General features: G+C 41.0%; 1 protein-coding gene across 5 annotated transcripts in view; it reads right to left on the minus strand.

Annotated features, from left to right (window-relative positions):
- The window catches only part of BTBD10 (BTB domain containing 10), a 47,257-nt gene that overhangs the window by 19,244 nt on the left and 9,475 nt on the right, over window positions 1-18,538 (minus strand). Inside the window, exon 2 of one of the 5 annotated variants that reach the window (XM_078596932.1) lies at window positions 17,933-18,049. The exons of 1 other annotated variant lie outside the window; for it this stretch is intronic. Coding sequence is in view for 2 of the 4 variants with exons in the window: in XM_078596929.1 (XP_078453055.1) it covers window positions 1,499-1,638 (140 nt within the window). In the remaining 2 variants the exon portion in view is untranslated. 3 more of the 5 variants (XM_078596933.1, XM_078596931.1, XM_078596929.1) reach the window with 3 other exon arrangements.

The following is an 18,538-nucleotide window of genomic DNA, read 5'->3' on the forward strand; positions in this document are numbered from 1 at the left end:
TGTTGCTGCTGCGGCTTCTGCTGCTGCACTTAACGTCGGGTTTGAGAGCATGAGCAGCGCTCACGGTATTCTCACACCTCTTTTTCACAGCGGGCGGCTGAACAGGCAGGCAGTTTGGTCTTTTATTTAACCAGGTGGGACACCCTCTTGGGTACATAATGTATTTTGCCAGCGGACACCTAGGCAATTTACACGAATGATAATAACGATATTCAATACAGTCTGAATTAATAAGCGTGCGTTGCCTTTATTCCCTAAACCACCATCCACCCCCCGCCCCGTGCCTGAAACCGCTTGATCCGTCATCACTGCCTGCTTTCAGGAATACCATGTGGTCGCAAAATAAAAATTAGGATTCAAAGAGGATAACGTCAAATGAACCTTATGGTGTGACCCCGGGGTCCCATAAGCCCCCAGCTCTCGCATAAACTGCATTGCGACATGATTTTACGTCTGTTGAATGCGAACGATACGGCAATCTATTCCTCTCGACGAGCTCTACACAATGCGCTAATCAAAGTTTCAAAGTTTTGTTTATGACTACGGCAATTTGGCAACGACGGGTGCTTGGTGAAGAACGAGAGGATTGATTTCTGGTGGGTCGCAACGTTTATGTGCGCGGTGGGACAGAGTCGGCAAAATGTTATTAATTAATTACTATTTTGACTTCCGTTTATTCGGGACCCCGGGGTCGTGCCATAAGGTTCAAATGCGTATATGTTTTAGGCACAGAAATAGATCTGCAAACTATTTCTCAATATTAATCTGAGAGTTTTGATAAAACTTCATCTCTGGTGGCAGAGGAAATTATTTGCGAAGTCTACGACTCAGCTTTCATCACCATTACCGCCCCAAGGATTTTGCGCCAGTTTGGTATAACAAACCCCAAGCTATACAGTGGCCTCTAAACGCTCTTAAATATACTATTGATTTATTGGAAATGCTGCACTCTCAGTATCTGGTAACGCAAGGATTGGACAGTTATGGTTTAATACAGTAGGCGCTGATGTCCAGCAGGGTGTTTCGTCTATTGCCTCTGGTACCAAACTCATTTTAGAAGCGATGTTGAATCCTCTCTGCACATGTGCACAAAAGCTTGTGAATGTGCACACGAGACCAAAACGTGCACGCACAAGTCCTAGCGTTAACACGCCCCTCAAACACGAGGCAACAGCATGGCGAGACATAACCTCTTTCTTCACCGCGCAGAGGCATCACATGAAGACTGCACGACATGTTGGCAGGTTAACAAGTAAATTCATGGGATATGATGAAAGACACACACAATTCTGATTGCTCACCCAGCTACAAATTTTAAAGAAGCAAACGTCACATTTTGATGAAACAATGTTTTGTCATCATCCGCTGCTGGCGATACCATTTTCATTCTGAAGCTTAAAACAGAGTAAAATGAGTTAACTCAACGCAACAACAAGGTTGTTGTTGTTGCTATTTTTCTTTTTAAATCAAAGCGTGCAAAGCGGTGCGAGTTCGGTACCTTTCAGTACAGCCACGTGGGCCCACACTGCAGGCTGCCCAGAACAGCGGCATCAGGAACAGCAGGCCACAGCAGGAGCACAGGCCCCCTGAGGCCTCGGAGGTCTCCTCAGAGCAGTCGTCTTCAAAAGAACGCTGCATTACAGGACACTACCACCCATTCCAGAGGCTTCTGGGCTTACTACCCACCAACCCTTTTCTATATTAAAGACAGGCGCCACGTCAATACGCTGTCATGACGCCCCCACACAATGGAATATATATATAATATATGCAGCTTAAACTATGTTTTTAGAGAACAATGCGTTACAGCAAACTACACGGTGGTGCCTCTTGACACATCCTCTCAGCGGCCAATTTTCATGGCACGCTTTAGCTGGCCACATCCCAGCAGTATCAAAGGCACGGCTATAAAATCTCTGCGGTGAACAATGCATCGACACCGCCTCCTTGATCGCTCAGGAGAGATATACAGCCACGCCACCTAAACCTGCGTGTTTAGAAATTCAGCGAGCCTGGACACAGTGCCCGAGCGGCCCTCCAGAGAGTGGAGAGAGAGTTGTGCGCGCGGGGCGGAGAAGAGAAGCCGCAGGGTTGGCGCGGCGTAACCCGGCGTCATCTGCGAGCTCCCCCCCCCCCCGGGGCACTTTAGAGGGGCAGCCGCTTTTCATTAACCGCACGTAGAACGAGGGTCGTTTCAGCGACGTGACGGACAATGCCCCAAGGGGCCTCGGGGCAAAAAAACCGACGCTTTCGCGGCAGCTGGGTACACGCCTTCAATCAAGCACTGTCCCAGTCAAACCGCCAAACCCACAAGGCCTCTCAGTGTTAACTTTAACCTAATCTACTGAGAATTGTGTATTTCTGTCTTAAAACCACGAACTTTCATTAAACAGATTAACGTGTAAAAAAAAAACACTGCTGCTGAGTTAAATACAATAGACTAAGCTCAAGAATGACGTAGCTTGAAAAAACACAGCCGATGGGAAGAAATAAAATACCTATTTCGTAGGGATCATGTGTTTGCTGGTGTGTCTTGATAACAGACCATAAAAACTTTCAGCAGTCGTTAGAGATGCAAGGCAGTTTTTAAGAAATAATAATGCTCAGATTAAATACAGGGTGCATTCCACCGTTTAATTTTGCACTTGCCACTGGAACTGTAGCGGATGGTGGATGATGCTTGGCTAAGGAGTGGCCCATTGGGATGGATATCAAATTGTACCCGTGATATGGGTTACTGGCGTCTGGCACAAAATGTTTTTGCTTTCATATACCTATTCTCTGAGCATTTGGTTGCGAAACTAAGCTCAATTCCCTGAATAATAAATGAAGACTAACTTTATCCATCAATACAAACCGACGGTTTACTTTGGCCAGGGTTGCAGACTTGCTGAAGTGACTAAATCCCACGTTAGGCTAATGATTTTGGCAGATCCACATATTGAACATTACGGTCAAGGAAACGGAATGGTTCTGCAGGGACAGACTGAAGGACATGCCACAAACGTGCAAGTGAAACTCAAAGCTGGCACACACACCAGAACATTCAATTTGAGTGAAAAAAAATCGTACAAAGAGGCAATATCAATTTAAGAGTGTGGAGTAAAATTGAAAAGACATAGATTAACAACGAATAGCAAGAACGTTGAAAGGAGGACGAGACTGTTCTATTACTGCAAAAGAGGTTGGATAGACAGAATGACATCCTTCTTTCTACTCCTCCTGCACCGCACGGAATGGGCACAAACGAGGTGCTGTTTTCCAGCGGTTGTTTTGGTAGCAGCCCCAAGAGAGTGTGCTCAAGTTATAACTGACCCTTGGCTAAGCAGAGGTGCTCGAGCAAAATCCAGCACGAGTACAGCTTTGTTAATGGACTTAACGCGTGCCAGAGAAAGCGTGTGCTCGCCGCACTGCATCTCAGGTGTCGCACCTCCGATGAGCACGGTCGGCTGCGTACGGTGCGAAAGAAGTTCAACGTACATACGTACGTACGTAAAATAATGTATCAGACAAAGCTGAGAAATACAAATTGGGATTTAGAGGACTAGAGGAATGATGTTTTTTTGTTACAATAGCCCCTTTAAACTGCGAGTGACGCTGAAACATTTATAAATAGTGCACAACAAGCTCAAATAAAAATGGAAAAAATTAAGCTGAATATGAATACAATCCTATGACTTCTATTGCACAATGTGATAAAGACGACACTTAAAAGGTATTCACTGTGGTCAACAGTTTTACCATTTGCAAGGGGCAGAGAGCATTTGCCCAAGTCTTTTCGTATTACCATTATTAACAAGTGACAGTAGACCAGTCCTCAGCTCCTGTTTATCGCCATGAAACAATGATGGAAATACTACATTACTATGGCAGGGAAATGTTATCTCCCAGAAAGCAACTGGTTGACGACAGAAATAGATTTTACTCATTTTATCTACACAGGATTGATATGCCGAGTCCAACCGGGCTAAGATTTAAACCACAATATTCGGATCGCCTGTCTTACTCTCTCAACCCCACGCTAACCAGCATAACACACTACGTGTGTCTTTTATTAATTCTAGGCAGCTTTAGAATACCCTTATTTAATATGCATTGCAAATTAATGTAACATTTGGCATTTAAAAACCAATTATTTCCAAGACATACGACAAGTGGCAAGGCAAGTGATTATCAAACCCATGTTTTTTTCACTGGATGGGGTGCCAGCTTGTCGCTAAATAACAGATGGGCGCATCTCAGTAATTATGCAATTCTTATGTTCACTGTGAGATTCGCTCATGTTTTCATTTCCTATTTTAACAAGTTAAACACATTCTAATTAAACTACAAGCAGATGAGAAAAAAAATCTCGCTATCAGATCCGCATGACAAGCTTTACTCAGGCAAACATGTTATAACTTGTATATTAAAACGTCCCCATCTGCATTTGTGATTTCAAATTATAAATTAATGTATTTTTTATATTAAGTCCATACTCGCATTTGAACCACTGAGAATTAGGTGGCTCAATTTTAAAGGACACGCACACAATCATACATACTACATAAAAGATTATGTATTATTTATAGCCTTTTGCCAATACACAGCTGGATGATGGGCCTCCACCAATGTCAGCCATGTGGTTGTGAACCATACTTTAGCAAAATGGTCAGTGCAGATTGTAGAACATGGCGGGGGGGGGGGGGGCCTGGCCCGGGATTAGAGATCACACGCTACTGACGTGAGCCGTGGCTGGGAATCGAACTCAGGTTGCTGGGCTCATCGGGCAGTGCGCTAACCCCTACGCTGCCGCTCCCTAACATAAAACATAAGTGCGTGTGCACGAATACTGCAGGCAACTGCCCTTGCAACTCAGAGGTCGCTCGCTTGATTTGATCTCCTGGCGCAGCAATTGAAACAATTGGCTTTTTTTTTTATCTCCCCCCCTCCCACCAGCCTCTGTCCACCAAGTAGTGTAAATGGGTACATCACAGTTAATCATTCGGTAGAAGGCATGTGGTAAGGTAAAGTATGGGTAAACTCCTACCTCTTCCAAGACGTTCGTCCAGTTTGAAGTAGGCCAAATTACCATATAGAAAGGCTCTCTCTACAGCTCTTTCTAGTGGAGGCCATGCCACTAGAAGCGGTGTAAGAAATTGCAGTGCCGCATCTTTACCTTTTTCACGTCTACATGTACTATTTACATATTAGATCACTAACACACTTTCTAACTCACTCATGCAGCATCAAATCAACAGATGAATTAATTGCCCTGCACAGTGTGCCGGCTGGAGTCTGTTTGATGTCTGTATGTCGGCACGTTATCCGAGCAGTGAGATTCTCGCAGACTCAGCAGCACGTTGTTGCAAGCTCCTACGTGGCGGGATAAATAACTCATCTCTGGCCAGTTTCTCCACATGCCCCCCATCGCTCTCAAAAGAATAATACCACTCAGCAGGCACATGCAACAAGATAACAGTACCAGCGCAACTTATTTAGCCACATTAGTAATTTTAAGTTCGTTCTCTCGAGATTAACTTGTGCATTTACACGACAGCACGAGAGTTTATAAAAGGCAGCCTTAAAGTACTTCTTTAAAGGTTAAAGACTGACCGTAAACACAATTTGGTTATACTCAAAGGCACAAATAGCCAGTGCTCAGGTTTCATGCATTTGTGGGTTATTATTAATGGTCAAACACCCATTCCAGGCACAGGAAGGACTGTATGTGTAACATGTCATTTTAGTTTTAAAATCACACGTATTTTGCAAAATCAATTTTCCAACCAATGACCTCGTCTAACACAAGGTTAATTGTTTGGTGTGAATGCACAACACTTTTATTTTGACGATGTACGACGGCACTCAAGTGAAAAAAGCATAAAAATATTCGTAACAATAGCGGTTACAATTACAGCGGCACATTATGCACTGGCAATGATAAAAAAAAAGGCCACTATCACTTTAATTTACGTGTACTTTATGAAATTAAAATGAAACGTATTACTCTAAACAAATACCTTCCAGGGTACAAGAAACAGAAAATAACCCACATCACACCACTTTGGCAGGGATTCAGGTGCAAGCGAAATTTAAAGTGCTTAAGTGCATTAAGTTATGAATAATTAACGCTAAAAGCCAATTAGATTTAAGCCCAGCTATGTAAGCACGCATTACTGACAAGTCACCTTACCAGAGCTGTCATAATGATGCACAAATGTTTCACCAAGGGGAAACCTGAAAGGTCAAAATGAATAGATCCATTCCAGACACCACCATTTTAGTGGCATGCACCTCATTTATGGGGGGGGGGCGTTCTTCTTTTGTTCTTGGGTTTACTGTCCAACTCATTATAGGCTTAAGCCTGTAATCGAGCATCTTGAATGCACGTATTGATGTCAAACAAAATCCACCGAGCTGAGAGGTGGTCAGGTGATAGCGGTACGAACAGGTTGTGCACGGCATCTACGCGGACCCTTTTGAGCGTCATCCTTTAACGTGGATTGGATTTATGGGCACTCGCTACACGAGCAAACAGATTACCAAAGAGGGCATCACAAGGTGGTAAACGCCCACGAGCAAACGAGGCCATCAGCTCAAGACCTGCGTCTGAAAGAAATGGCTTTCTCCTCGTCCCCACTGCTCCTCACTTCGAAGCAGTCTTCCAAATTTCAGCACAATCACGTTCAGCGCGAAAAACCAGCGTGGCAGAGGCACTGCCTCACCTCCAATTAGCACGGTTGGCTACATACGGTGTGAAAACAGTTCCACAAACAAACATACGTCTAACATCATCTATACCTGCAAGCACCACATTTACTGTCAAAGCATCCCACACCGAATGTACGTATATACAGGCACAACCTTTGTAAAGCAATTCACTGTCGGATGAGGTGCAATCCCAAAAGGGTTAGTGTCATGTCATACCTCGGTATACAACCGCTTTGGTCGAATTTGGTATATGTCGTGTTTTTACGAGAAAAAAAATGTTTGGGATACGACGTCTTGCTTGGGATACGACGCGCTTGTTAGAACTTGTATGGGTCGGGATGAGTCACCGCGTACAGTACCCGCATACACAACACCGTTACGGCTCTAACAAGCCGTAACAGTATTGTGTGGAATGACCAGACAATGTCAGACTTCAGGAACATTCTTAGAAGAAGGCAAAAACAAACTTCAATGGACAGGTTTTTAGTAAAACTCAAACCTGGTGAGCCTCACCCAGGTCCAAGGCAAGAAAAAATTTACCCGTAAAAACAAAGTTTTTCACTATAAATCCTTTATATGCGTGGCATCGGTTTAATTTTATTATTCATTTCTGTTTTTCTTGAGTAAGAGTTTCATTTTTTATCACATTGGTATTTTAAATTAAATATGAAAAAAAAAATGTCCTAAAAAGTGGAAAATTTTGGAACATTTTTTTCACGAAAATAAATTGTCACGCACAACGAGCCTGTGTGCAAAATGTCAGCTCGATTGGATCACGGGAAGTGGGTTAAAAAACGACCGAAAGATTTGCACGGTCGTAAGCGCGCAAGCAAGCAAGCAAGTGAACTTAATATAAAGGATTTAAAAAAGACAGAAAAGAGAAAGAGAAAAAACCCCAGAATTTCAGCTTCCTGAAGTTTTAATGGAAGGGGACTCTCCTTCCAAAAAATAACATCTCCTCCTCCCCCTTCCTCACCACCATCATCGTAGGCTATCAACTCCTCTGAGCAAGGTAAAGTGACGTTAAATTGCATTTTTATTTCAATTAATTTTAATTTATTTATGCATTTATTTAAATTTATGCATTTTAGTAATAAGTAGTGTCTAAATTATTTTATACAACCCCATTAATGTATAATATGCCATATAAAATATAATTTCTTATACTCTGGAACAGATTATTTCCTTTTCCTTTATTTCTTATTGGAAAAATACGTTTGGTATACATCATTTTCGGTATGAGTCCTACCTTCTGGAACGAATTAATGACGTATACTGAGGTACCACTGCACTTGACTACTTCACCAAAATGCTCGGTGTGAGTTGGCGTAGGCAGGGAGAATGGACGTAGGAGCATAGTATAGCACAACAAAGGATTTTTCTGCACTCCCCTCTTCTGTCCACAACGTATCCCTGGTATGTACCTCCGTACCACCTAAATACAGACGACTCTCCAAGTCAAAAGGATAGGATTGAAATACTTTTTATTCACTTACAGTCAAACTCTTCTTATCTGCGACCCTATTACCAAAAACGCCTATTATCCATGGGAATTGTAGGGTCAATTAAAACTCCTATTATGTGCTCACCTATTCTTCCCAGCGTCTGTGACAAACTACAATTTGTCCCGTCCTGCATTATGGAATGGCTTTCTCTTATCCGGAAATTTTTCATGGATAAGCAGAGCTCATCATCTGTGATTATCCACGTAGTATTTTGTTGGTAATTTGAGTAAATTTGATAACACGGATTATTGGATCCATGAGGCTCGTACCCCACATCATTGCGGGCGAGAGGTGTTCTAATGTACATTTAAATGTCACTGCAGCTCTGACGCGGCACTAGCGTGATTTACACACACTCAAATTTCAGACATTTTACTTCAACTGGCGTTGACAGACCTAAAGCTTTCCAAATGTAAGCATTTGAAAGTGTACTATTAGAAGTACGTATGTGAAACTCACAGATACTCACAAATGTTATTTCATGCTGTGTGCAATTATCTGAATTACCTCAGTCTAGCCCCTTAATGGAATCATGCAACACTCATTACAAAAAGTGGATTGGATTGTATTGTATTAATAAAAAACATATATTAAAATCTACATTACTGGAACCTGTTGCTATTAATATCTATTTTATTATCTTCATTATTAAAAATAAAATAGAATCTAGGTCAAATGTCCCCGTTGCTATGCGTCACTGCATACATTTAAATCGAGGCTATTGGGAGATGAACTATTTAAGGCTCAAGCAAATAAGTGAGCTTCATGTCAGTGCTATGAAGGGAAAACTTGCTGTTGTGCGACAAGGGTTTGTAAGACCACGGCCATTTTAAAACACACACGCAACACGTGACTTGAGCAGCCGTTCCGAAACACGTGGTCAAGCAAGAAAACATCCTGCCAAGATGTATGGCCGCGTGATCATCTGCACCTCGGAGGCCCATGTGCACGCACAAGGATACAAGAAGTAAAACGTTCGAAAAGACGAATAAACATGAGAACATAATGAGATGAAAGACAAAAAGGAGAAATACAACACTCGGGTAATATTAATGTGTTAACTTTTTCTTTGCCCATCTAGAGTTTGAGAAGTAAAAAACATTACGATAAATTTCCATTATCCGTCAAACATTAAACACTCATTTATTCCCTCCAACACCACTTACTTCCTTATTATTATTATCTCTATGACATTATAATTTGTGAGGCAAAAGAACATTGTGTTCCAGTGAAGCGCAAGAATCAAATTTTCAGACAATGAAACCTCAAAGCGCCCGCGGCAACGCTGATCCAGACAGCCTGCACAAATAGCACTAATGGGTATTCCACTTAAGACTAACATAACCAAATGGCCAATGGCCACAGGGTCACACATTTGACCATTTGGCATGCCTCTGCCCCTCCATTGGTTTAAGCTCCGCATTCGAATTTCCCTTGGGCAATGCCAAGGTGCGCGTGCACGATGATCAGGGGGCGCATTGGCCTTGAAACGTGGGAGCTGGCAGCGTTACGTGAAGGCACGATGCCCAGACGCAATGGAACTACTAATGATATCGCCACTTGTGCCAACAGTGATGTATGATTGAAGGTTTCCATAAGAAACAAAGTGTCGCAAGAAAGCAGCAAAATATACAAAATTACATTTGTTTGCACGTCGCGGGGAAGATGTCGGTCACATTCAGGATTTGGTTTTTGGGTGACAAAAGGCTCCAATGGAAGTCACAGATTTCATTTTGAAGTGGACTTAATAGTAATTAGTATTTACTAATTTATCCAGGAAAGCCACACCGAGTCGTAGGACTCTCTTTCAGGCGGGTGCTGCACTGGGTTATTATTTAAAGATGTTTTTAGCCAATTACTGAGAAATTTTACTACAACGGGAGGAAAGCAGAGCACCCGGAGAAAACCCATACGTGCGAGGGGGCAACACTTTATCCCCGTACTTTAAGTAGTAAACACAAATGATTATCTCCACATTTACCATGATATATTAAATGTTGGCACAAACTTCAACCATTTAAGGATATATGCTCAAGCTTGATTTAACAGGTTGAGTGTTCACAGAATGTTTTACATTCCTGTCTAAAGGATTATAATTTTTCATTGTTCAATAAAAGAACATGCACGAAAATTTTAAGACCGATGTGATTAATCACAATAGACATGCATCTATAAGCATGGAATCAACTGCTCTACGCTTTTACTACTACTACACAATTGGGCCGCAGGGACCAAAGCACATTAAATAGTAAGCATGGAAATGCCACTTCAAATTGGGTCAATAAACACGTTGATGAACATTTTCATAGCTGCTTAATATATTTCACACATGTGTGCACTGCATTACATAATATTGTACTATGTGTAATTTAGTAAAAAAAATACATTGAATTGTAAAACGGATGTCCTGCATTTCTGAACTATCCCCACAAGGCAAGAAAAGAGCATTGAAACAAATCTACCAGGGCAAAATATACTAAATACTATCTAAAATACTTCAAATCACAATGTACTATGTTGAATTTATAGATGGAATATCTTAAAATGGCAGCAATGGTGGCCCGGTCAGATTTGATGAATGACACAGCTTGATCACAATCAGTGCTACATTATGGACTTGTTGAAGAGTGGCTTTGAACTAGTTTGTCAATTTTCTGTCTTGTCATATTGGCTTCATTCATGCCCACAAAGGCCCTGTGTGTTGTCCAGTTCACAGAACTAACATTGCTCAGTTTTTGTTCCAACAGGTGTGTACTAATATTTCAGCACCCCAATTAACAGTTGCTCAATCGTTAAGCTAGATGACCCTTCCAAACTAGGAAGTGTTTCACAATTCCTCAGTCAAGTTCCAAAAGCTTAGAAAAAAACTTCGTCCGAAGTCATTTTCATAGATGACTCCTGCACATGGAAGGGTATTGCATCTGTGCTGTGTTCGTCATCCTTACCAGTCCTGTAATGTTTAAGTGGAAGGGTATTGCATCTGTGCTGTTTGTCATCCTTACCAGTCCTGTAATGTTTAACTACAGGTGCTGAATCACTTTTGGCAATCATGTATGGAGATGTGGTTTGAATTCATAATGCAGGGAACTATATCCAATATAGCAACTAATCAATGAGTTTGATTAGTTGTATGTGGCCAAATAGGTTGGGTGGATTACTGAATTATTGCAAAGTGTGTGAGTGAAACTTACATCCGTAATTTTTTTTTATTGGTTGATTTTTACATACATTAGTTATGCTATTTTTGGGAAGCAACATGTTTTCTGGACAGCGTTCACTTTTCTGCACCGACATATCTTGTATTGCACTTGGCACCCCGACTCTCTCTTACAAAAGGGCCCCATACCTCAATTAGCTCACACTTGGTCAAAAACACGATTCATGATGACTGACGATGATGGCACCCAGGTGGTCTGTGTTATTGTTGTGCTATTGGCAATGGTCAGCTATTCACTCGCTTGTCATCACGTCACTAGGACGGACCCGCACAGTCGGTTCACACTGCAGTGAGTGAGCGACTCATGACACGGATCGTAAAAGCACCCAAACTCTGACATTTGTAAGTAACTTATCGTTTACAGAGTAGTCGGCGGGCAATTGATCAGCTTGCTACGAATATATTATGTCACTTTGCAGATGCTGACGTTTTGATGAAGTGGTTTCAATAATATACAAGAATGACATAACTGAAGAATGATTGCAGAAACATATTAGTCACATGTGATTATCAGATTTAAGTAGTAAGCCCTACCGTGTGGGTTCGAGCAGCAGTACTGGAATGCCACCAATGGTTAGTTACTGTTGACACAGGAAGACAGCGGAGACACCAGGGATTTTTACACAGGGTCAAGAAAGGTCAAATGATGACCGTTTTCCCCAGCCAAAGCACAATTATACCCTCTGTATTTGAACATATTTAACAACTGTCAGGGTGGGCACTGCCAAATGTCGACTTTTAGGAAATTTGGTTAATGTAAACAAGAATTTGAACAAACTGTAAGTTTAATTAAAATGGGTGAGGTCTCCTTTACCTTCACACAACCATTGGGGAATGCAGCAGACCGCCATTCTTATCCATAAGTGTACGTCACATACTTTGTGCATATTTTAAAATGTTGTCAGTGATAACATTTTATGTGAACATAATAATTCTTATAAAATGCATTTAAAAAATATCTGTTAATATATTAATCAGTTGACTTCAATATAAGTTAGTAAAAGTATGAATAAATAGTAATACATCTATAGTGTGGGAAAAGTATGGCAAATACCTTGACAAACCCTTTAAGGCTTCTTCGAGTGGAGGCCCTTACGGCAACAGTGGCAAGGGCAAGTAATTTCAGGGCTGCCCCTTTATGTTACGATTACCTATAAATGTAAATACGACTTACTTTCAACTTATAGGACAAACATCTATATAAATAAAGACCTTAATCTGCGTCTCAAGAACCTCGACAAGGTAGAAAGCTGAAAATTTGGTACATCGGTAGCTTTCAGGACAGACAGAAAAAGTTTGAAAATCCGAAATTGTTTATTTTAAGACCCCCAAATCTCGAGATTTTAAGTGTCCCATAAACATGTTTGTGCGTGTCATTCAGAGACCGTTCAAAATATAACATTGCAGTTTTTTTCGTACGAAAGAGCGTTAAACAGCAAATAAAATTAAAGCGAGAACCATTGTTCTATCTTTTATTGTTTGAGATAGTTAGGATTCAAGCATGAATAAAAACATATGCATTTTATATTGTTCAAATCTGAATAATTCTAAAACGGAAAAATATAGGAGTTTCCCCTCAGAGCATTAAATGAATACATGTTTGTTCTTTCTAATAAGAAAGAACGAAATCTGTAAGATGAGCGATTTCCAATGGGTACGTCTTTAAATATCACAAGTTGAATCAAATCAACAATTTTTGTGTGTTTTTTGTTGCAGAAAAACACACATTTTTGAAGTAGTTGTTAGTGTCTGATCGTAGATAAAAATTGTCAAAACATAGTATCAGGTTCATTATTATATTTATTGAAAACTTTTTCCTGGCGAAAACAGCCTTCCTGAACTAGTTACAATATAAACAGTGACTTAGCACGATGCTTTAAAAAGTTAGGATGGAGTAGTGTTCGATCTTCTCATAGTGTTGCATGTGTTAGTTTATTCATAATATATGTAAAGGTCAATGTGTAATGTACTGTGTTTACTGCTTGGCTGTTATTCAGAACTTGACCAGGAAGACGGTGGTGTTTGTTGCCAAGGTGGCGGCTTTTTGAAAACGGTTTAGTCTTCATTTCAAAAGACAAATTTTTACCTTTGCATCTTCGAATTCCCTCTGCTCACGTGAACACCCAATTTGGAGCTGGATTTCTTTAAGATCAACCTTCAAAGCCACATGGCAACAAGGGATCTAATCAATCAGCCTTCTGATCTCAAAACATGGACTTTCCCTTTTCTCCACGTGAACATCAAACAAAATGAGGCAGGAATTGGAGTTTTGAATGTACATTTTTTCGACATTCAACACAGAATGCATTCACAAACAATGTATTAAACGCTCTATTTAATTGTGTAATGGTCTCGATAATTGGAAACGTTGCCACAAACTGTACTCTAATTATATGGCCACATTGAAAACAAAATAAGTGGTAGAACGGAGTGTACGATTGATGCCAAAACCAGTCGTCACGACTGTCACTTGGCATTACTCAGATTCATGTGCTCTACTGGGCTTCAGAGCTTTCTCAGATCTTCCAGTCAATGGTTCCATCAAGTTCACATCAAAGTCCAACGACCCCTGCTCCAGCATTAAAAGAGCCTTTTAGCAGCTTTCAACGAGTCATGTAAATTATAATCATCTGCCTCCTAAATAATGTATCTATATTAAAATGCAATACAGGGACAAAGTAATATCTGAAGTTTGACCATTGCTGTAAATAGGCTAAATAGAGAACATAACAACACATTCCAGGAAGTACTTAAGGTGACCGACAACCTTGTTTTGGTTTTGAATGATGCATATGTTCGGGTAAACTGCACAGAAAAGCATTCAATGTCCCTTCCATACATTCACAAGGAAGAAAACCCCTGTATTTTGATGGATTACACAGGGTAAGAAATACCCAAACTTTTTCGGTGAAAAAAAATCTTAAGACAGACTTTGAACGACAATATAGACACAAAGCTCTTGGCGATTGATGTCATTATTTTTGATCTCCTCTTTAAAAGCAATCTTCACTTGCAATGTCCTGAATTATTACCCGACCGGAAATTTTCAGATACTATAAATTCAAGGGCTCCGCTATCGAGTCTAGCATATTAAAGCTCATACAATAACTTACTTTTGCTGAGCTATTAATATGCAATAAAATAATAGCTTTCAAAAGGAAAATGAAGACGGCAAGAGCTTGTGCAGATCTCCAATGGTCGAACTCCCCCCCCCATCACCAAACACGTGAGCTGCTCAAGAGGCCAAGTTGCTCTCGTTTCAAAGCCACCTGCTTGCCGCAAATCACTGTAGCGATGTTGACTGGTGTTGACTGATAATGCGCAATTTACTTAGTAGGCGTTTGGAAAACAAGACAGAGGTAAGCGCAGAGACATGCAACGCATGTCTTTGCACCAATCTGTTGTCCCCATCAAGAATTATCCTGTATTTGACCACAGATATGAACGGACCAAAACACACTTGATAGCTGGAAACATTCATGGACAAATGATACACTAACAAACATAATGCAGCAGTGCAGCAGATACACTGCAGCTCGTATAAGCACTAACGGGTTGCCTGCAACAGAGGAACATTGTGAACATGAATCTGACTGAATAGCTGGCAGTGAGTTGATGAACATCACCTGAGATGTATATACCCATCAAAATAAAATTAAATGCCAGAACTAAACATTATTTAGATAGAAAAGCAGAAGGTTTAGCACTTATCTCGAATATACCAGCCCTGAGTGACTGTCTTACAGACAGATGAAACTAAAAAGTGTATTAATTATCAGGAAATGCTATCGTAGTTAAAGTGGACTGAAAAGCAGACTATTAATTTATCCACATTGTACACGAGGCCACAGCTGCCATTTGTAAAACAAACTTCCAGTCTCATTTGGATATGCGATCAGTAAACATAACACTGTGCACTCCAGAACGAGGGACTTCATGGAACCGTGCAGGTCCTAAAATTATAATAAACTTGAGAAACCGGTTTGGTTACAAGCTGGTTGTAACCGAGATTCAAACAAGAAATCTCATCAGGGGTGCTGGTGCAGTGCTCTGAGACACTCGGCTACCTCCTGCTTGTCAAATATTCAAACTACCAATACAGTATGTGTTTTTTTTTATCGTAAAACGTTTTATATATATAGTACGGTTGGCTTCGTACGATGCAAAATAAGTTCAACATACATACTGAGAAATAGCTATGGGGATGATTTTGAAATGGAAGCCAGCTATTAGCGTTTAACAGTTTACTCATCTCACTCAAGCATATTAGCGTCATCAAGTTTTAAGATATTACCAGAGGCTTAAGAAACAGTACTTAAGAACAATACTAGAAGTAGCAACTGAGAAAAACAACCCAATGAAAATCAACCACCACAATAGACTGCCTGCAATGCTTGCCTTATCCTCGAGGTATTCAAATGCAAACATCTAAATGGATGATTTCAACAAATGCTGGCAGGAATTCTCAAGGATCTCCAGTGGGCCTAACTCAAATATTTGGTACATGTGTTTACCGGGTTCCCCTGAGAGAAGAGTGTGGGGAGCGGTAGTGTAGCGGTTACCACGCTGCGCTTAAAACCCGGCGACCCTAGTTCAATTCTCGCTCACGGCCAACACCAGTGACTTTGATCGAAACCGGTCCTGGGCTTCCCTTGGTCGACTAAGCCTCAAAAAACGACCGAGTGTGATGTGTAAACATTGCCACTCGGGAGACAAAGGCGGCCGAGCATGGTGCTGGCCACCCATCCCTTCGTGTGCCGTTCTGGCCTTCATGAGCACTTGCCCCAACAGTCTGTTATAGGCTATACGGGAGATCTTTGTATTTTTGTGTGTGTGTGTGTTCACTAAGGTCCCCTGAGAGAGTGCGTGTTTGTTCACCCTACACACATTCCCGCAATTGCTCACGTGTTCATGTTTTTTACCAAGGGGGCTTGGCAGTGACGTTTGATAACTCCGGCTCTAAGCAGTGACATTAACATTTAGAAAACTCAACAACCCGTTGAGTCATTGTGTCCTGTTATTAGGCATGCTTCAACAGCTCAGAAATGAAAACTATGTTCCATTACACAAGCACAAAAGACAGATGTCTTTAAGCATGACCTACAGTACACTTTTAAGAAGCTATTCTGAGTTACAGATTGCAAAACATCCACTAAAACACAAACAAGAACATGACATAACAGGCATACATGACAAATGGTTCAACAGGGCACGTGGAGTCTTGGTCTCCACACTGAAGCTCCAAACGAATCCCAATTGGTTTATCTGCCATGCAACAGCAGGGGAAAAACTGTTGACGGCTAACGCTGCTCTTATCAGTGATCATTAGATGAGGATTCACTTTTTTTAATCCTCAAAGTAAAGCACCTGTTTAGTTTTCAACAGCACCGCAGTGTCGTTAAAATCTGACTTTGTATTCTTGAATAGACTCGTCGCCTTCCCTCCTCTGCCCCCCCCACCCCCCTTGAGCAGAACACACGCGGCACCCAGCAATCTCAAGATCTCGAATCCCACTCACGCCGCTGTGGTCACACATCGGGGGCGAGACGAACGTACTACACACAACCGAGGCACGCGAACGCGTTACGAATCGACCGTATGGATGGGCACAGCGGCGGCGTGCCGATACTCACTGCCTCTTCATGTTATTATGCAGAGGTCAGGCGTGGGCTGTGATGCCGCAGCCATGCGTGCTCACTGCGCGAGACCTGAGACCGAGCGCCAAGGCGGGTTTCTGGATCGACACCGCCCGATGCTACTGCTGAACAACCAGAGCCTTCAACGCCCCAAGAGGACTGTGGGAGCAGCATTGGGCGGCGTTCACGTTTTAAAATAAAAGTCTCGGGGGTGGGTGGGCGTGGGGGGAGAGTGCGGGGCTATTTTTTTTTATGTTGCGCCCCGTTTTGTTTTTCCCTTTCAATTTGACAAGGTCAATCGTTTACATGAACAAAAGGAATGAGGGTAAGAAAGAAATGTGTGATATTAGAAAATGCAGTATGTTTGTAATACATATACTTATTGTATGTAAAATTTCACATTCAAACTCGAGAATTTGAAAAAGAAAAGGGTACATATGTATATTTAATGACTATTTAAAGCATTGCTCAGTAGTGGTATTGAAACATCAGATTATATTGTGGCTTTGTAGAGCAGTGATTTATACTTCAGTTGCTGAACTCTTAATTTGTAAGGGGGGTTTTGCTTCTCACTAAAATCTTGGTAATGATCCAGGAGATAATGGAGCATTTCAAACCTCACTCGTTGCATTTTACATTTCACAGAACTCACAATTCAACTGAGCTAGCCTAAAAAAATAAAAATAAATTGTGAATTTAGAACAGACTACAATTACTGCCACCATTTCTGGCGAAGAAAACCATTTTAATAGCTCATCTTTTGGTGATAATTTAATCAAAATTTTTTTCACAGGTTAATGGCAAGTGAAATGATTCGGTAATTGATAAGCCTAATACTTTAATTCATTCACACAAGTAAAACATAGATGTATTATATTCACCCTGTAGATATTCGTTGTCAATTCAGGATCACAATTAGATTTTTGTCTATTCTCATCACATGATTTATATTGATTCAGTTTTTCTGTATCGTTTGTAGAGTTCCGTTGGTCCGTTTGCTGAAATGGTAAATTAGCATTTGTATCAATCATAAATAAAATACCCCTCACACAACATTCATGTGTGTATCATGAGCATCATAATCTAGGAATCGATTCATCATTAAATGCCTCATATTTTTGAGAATTCCATATTACTGAAACCTATGTATACCTAAATAACCAATTTTTTTCATATAAACGACTATTTTGATGCAATCCCTTTCAACAACAGATGGCCAGCCTATATGCGCAAAAATAAAATGCGTGCAGTTTGTAAAGTGCTGTTAAAATGCTCGTGACACGAGCACTGGCGGCGATTTAACATTCCGCATAAGAACAAACACAGGCGTGCGTTTTATTTTTCACGCAAATTTAATTCTTCTTTAAACATCTCATTATTATAAGTCTCCACAGTTCCAGGCACACGCATACCAAATGCAGCAAAAGTTGGTTAATGCAGACATGTAATTTTTTTGTTATTTTCTTTGAACCTATCTACGTGACTTT

Source organism: Lampetra planeri, chromosome 8 (genome assembly GCF_965212315.1).
Source record: "Lampetra planeri chromosome 8, kcLamPlan1.2.h2, whole genome shotgun sequence".
NCBI lineage: Eukaryota > Metazoa > Chordata > Hyperoartia > Petromyzontiformes > Petromyzontidae > Lampetra > Lampetra planeri.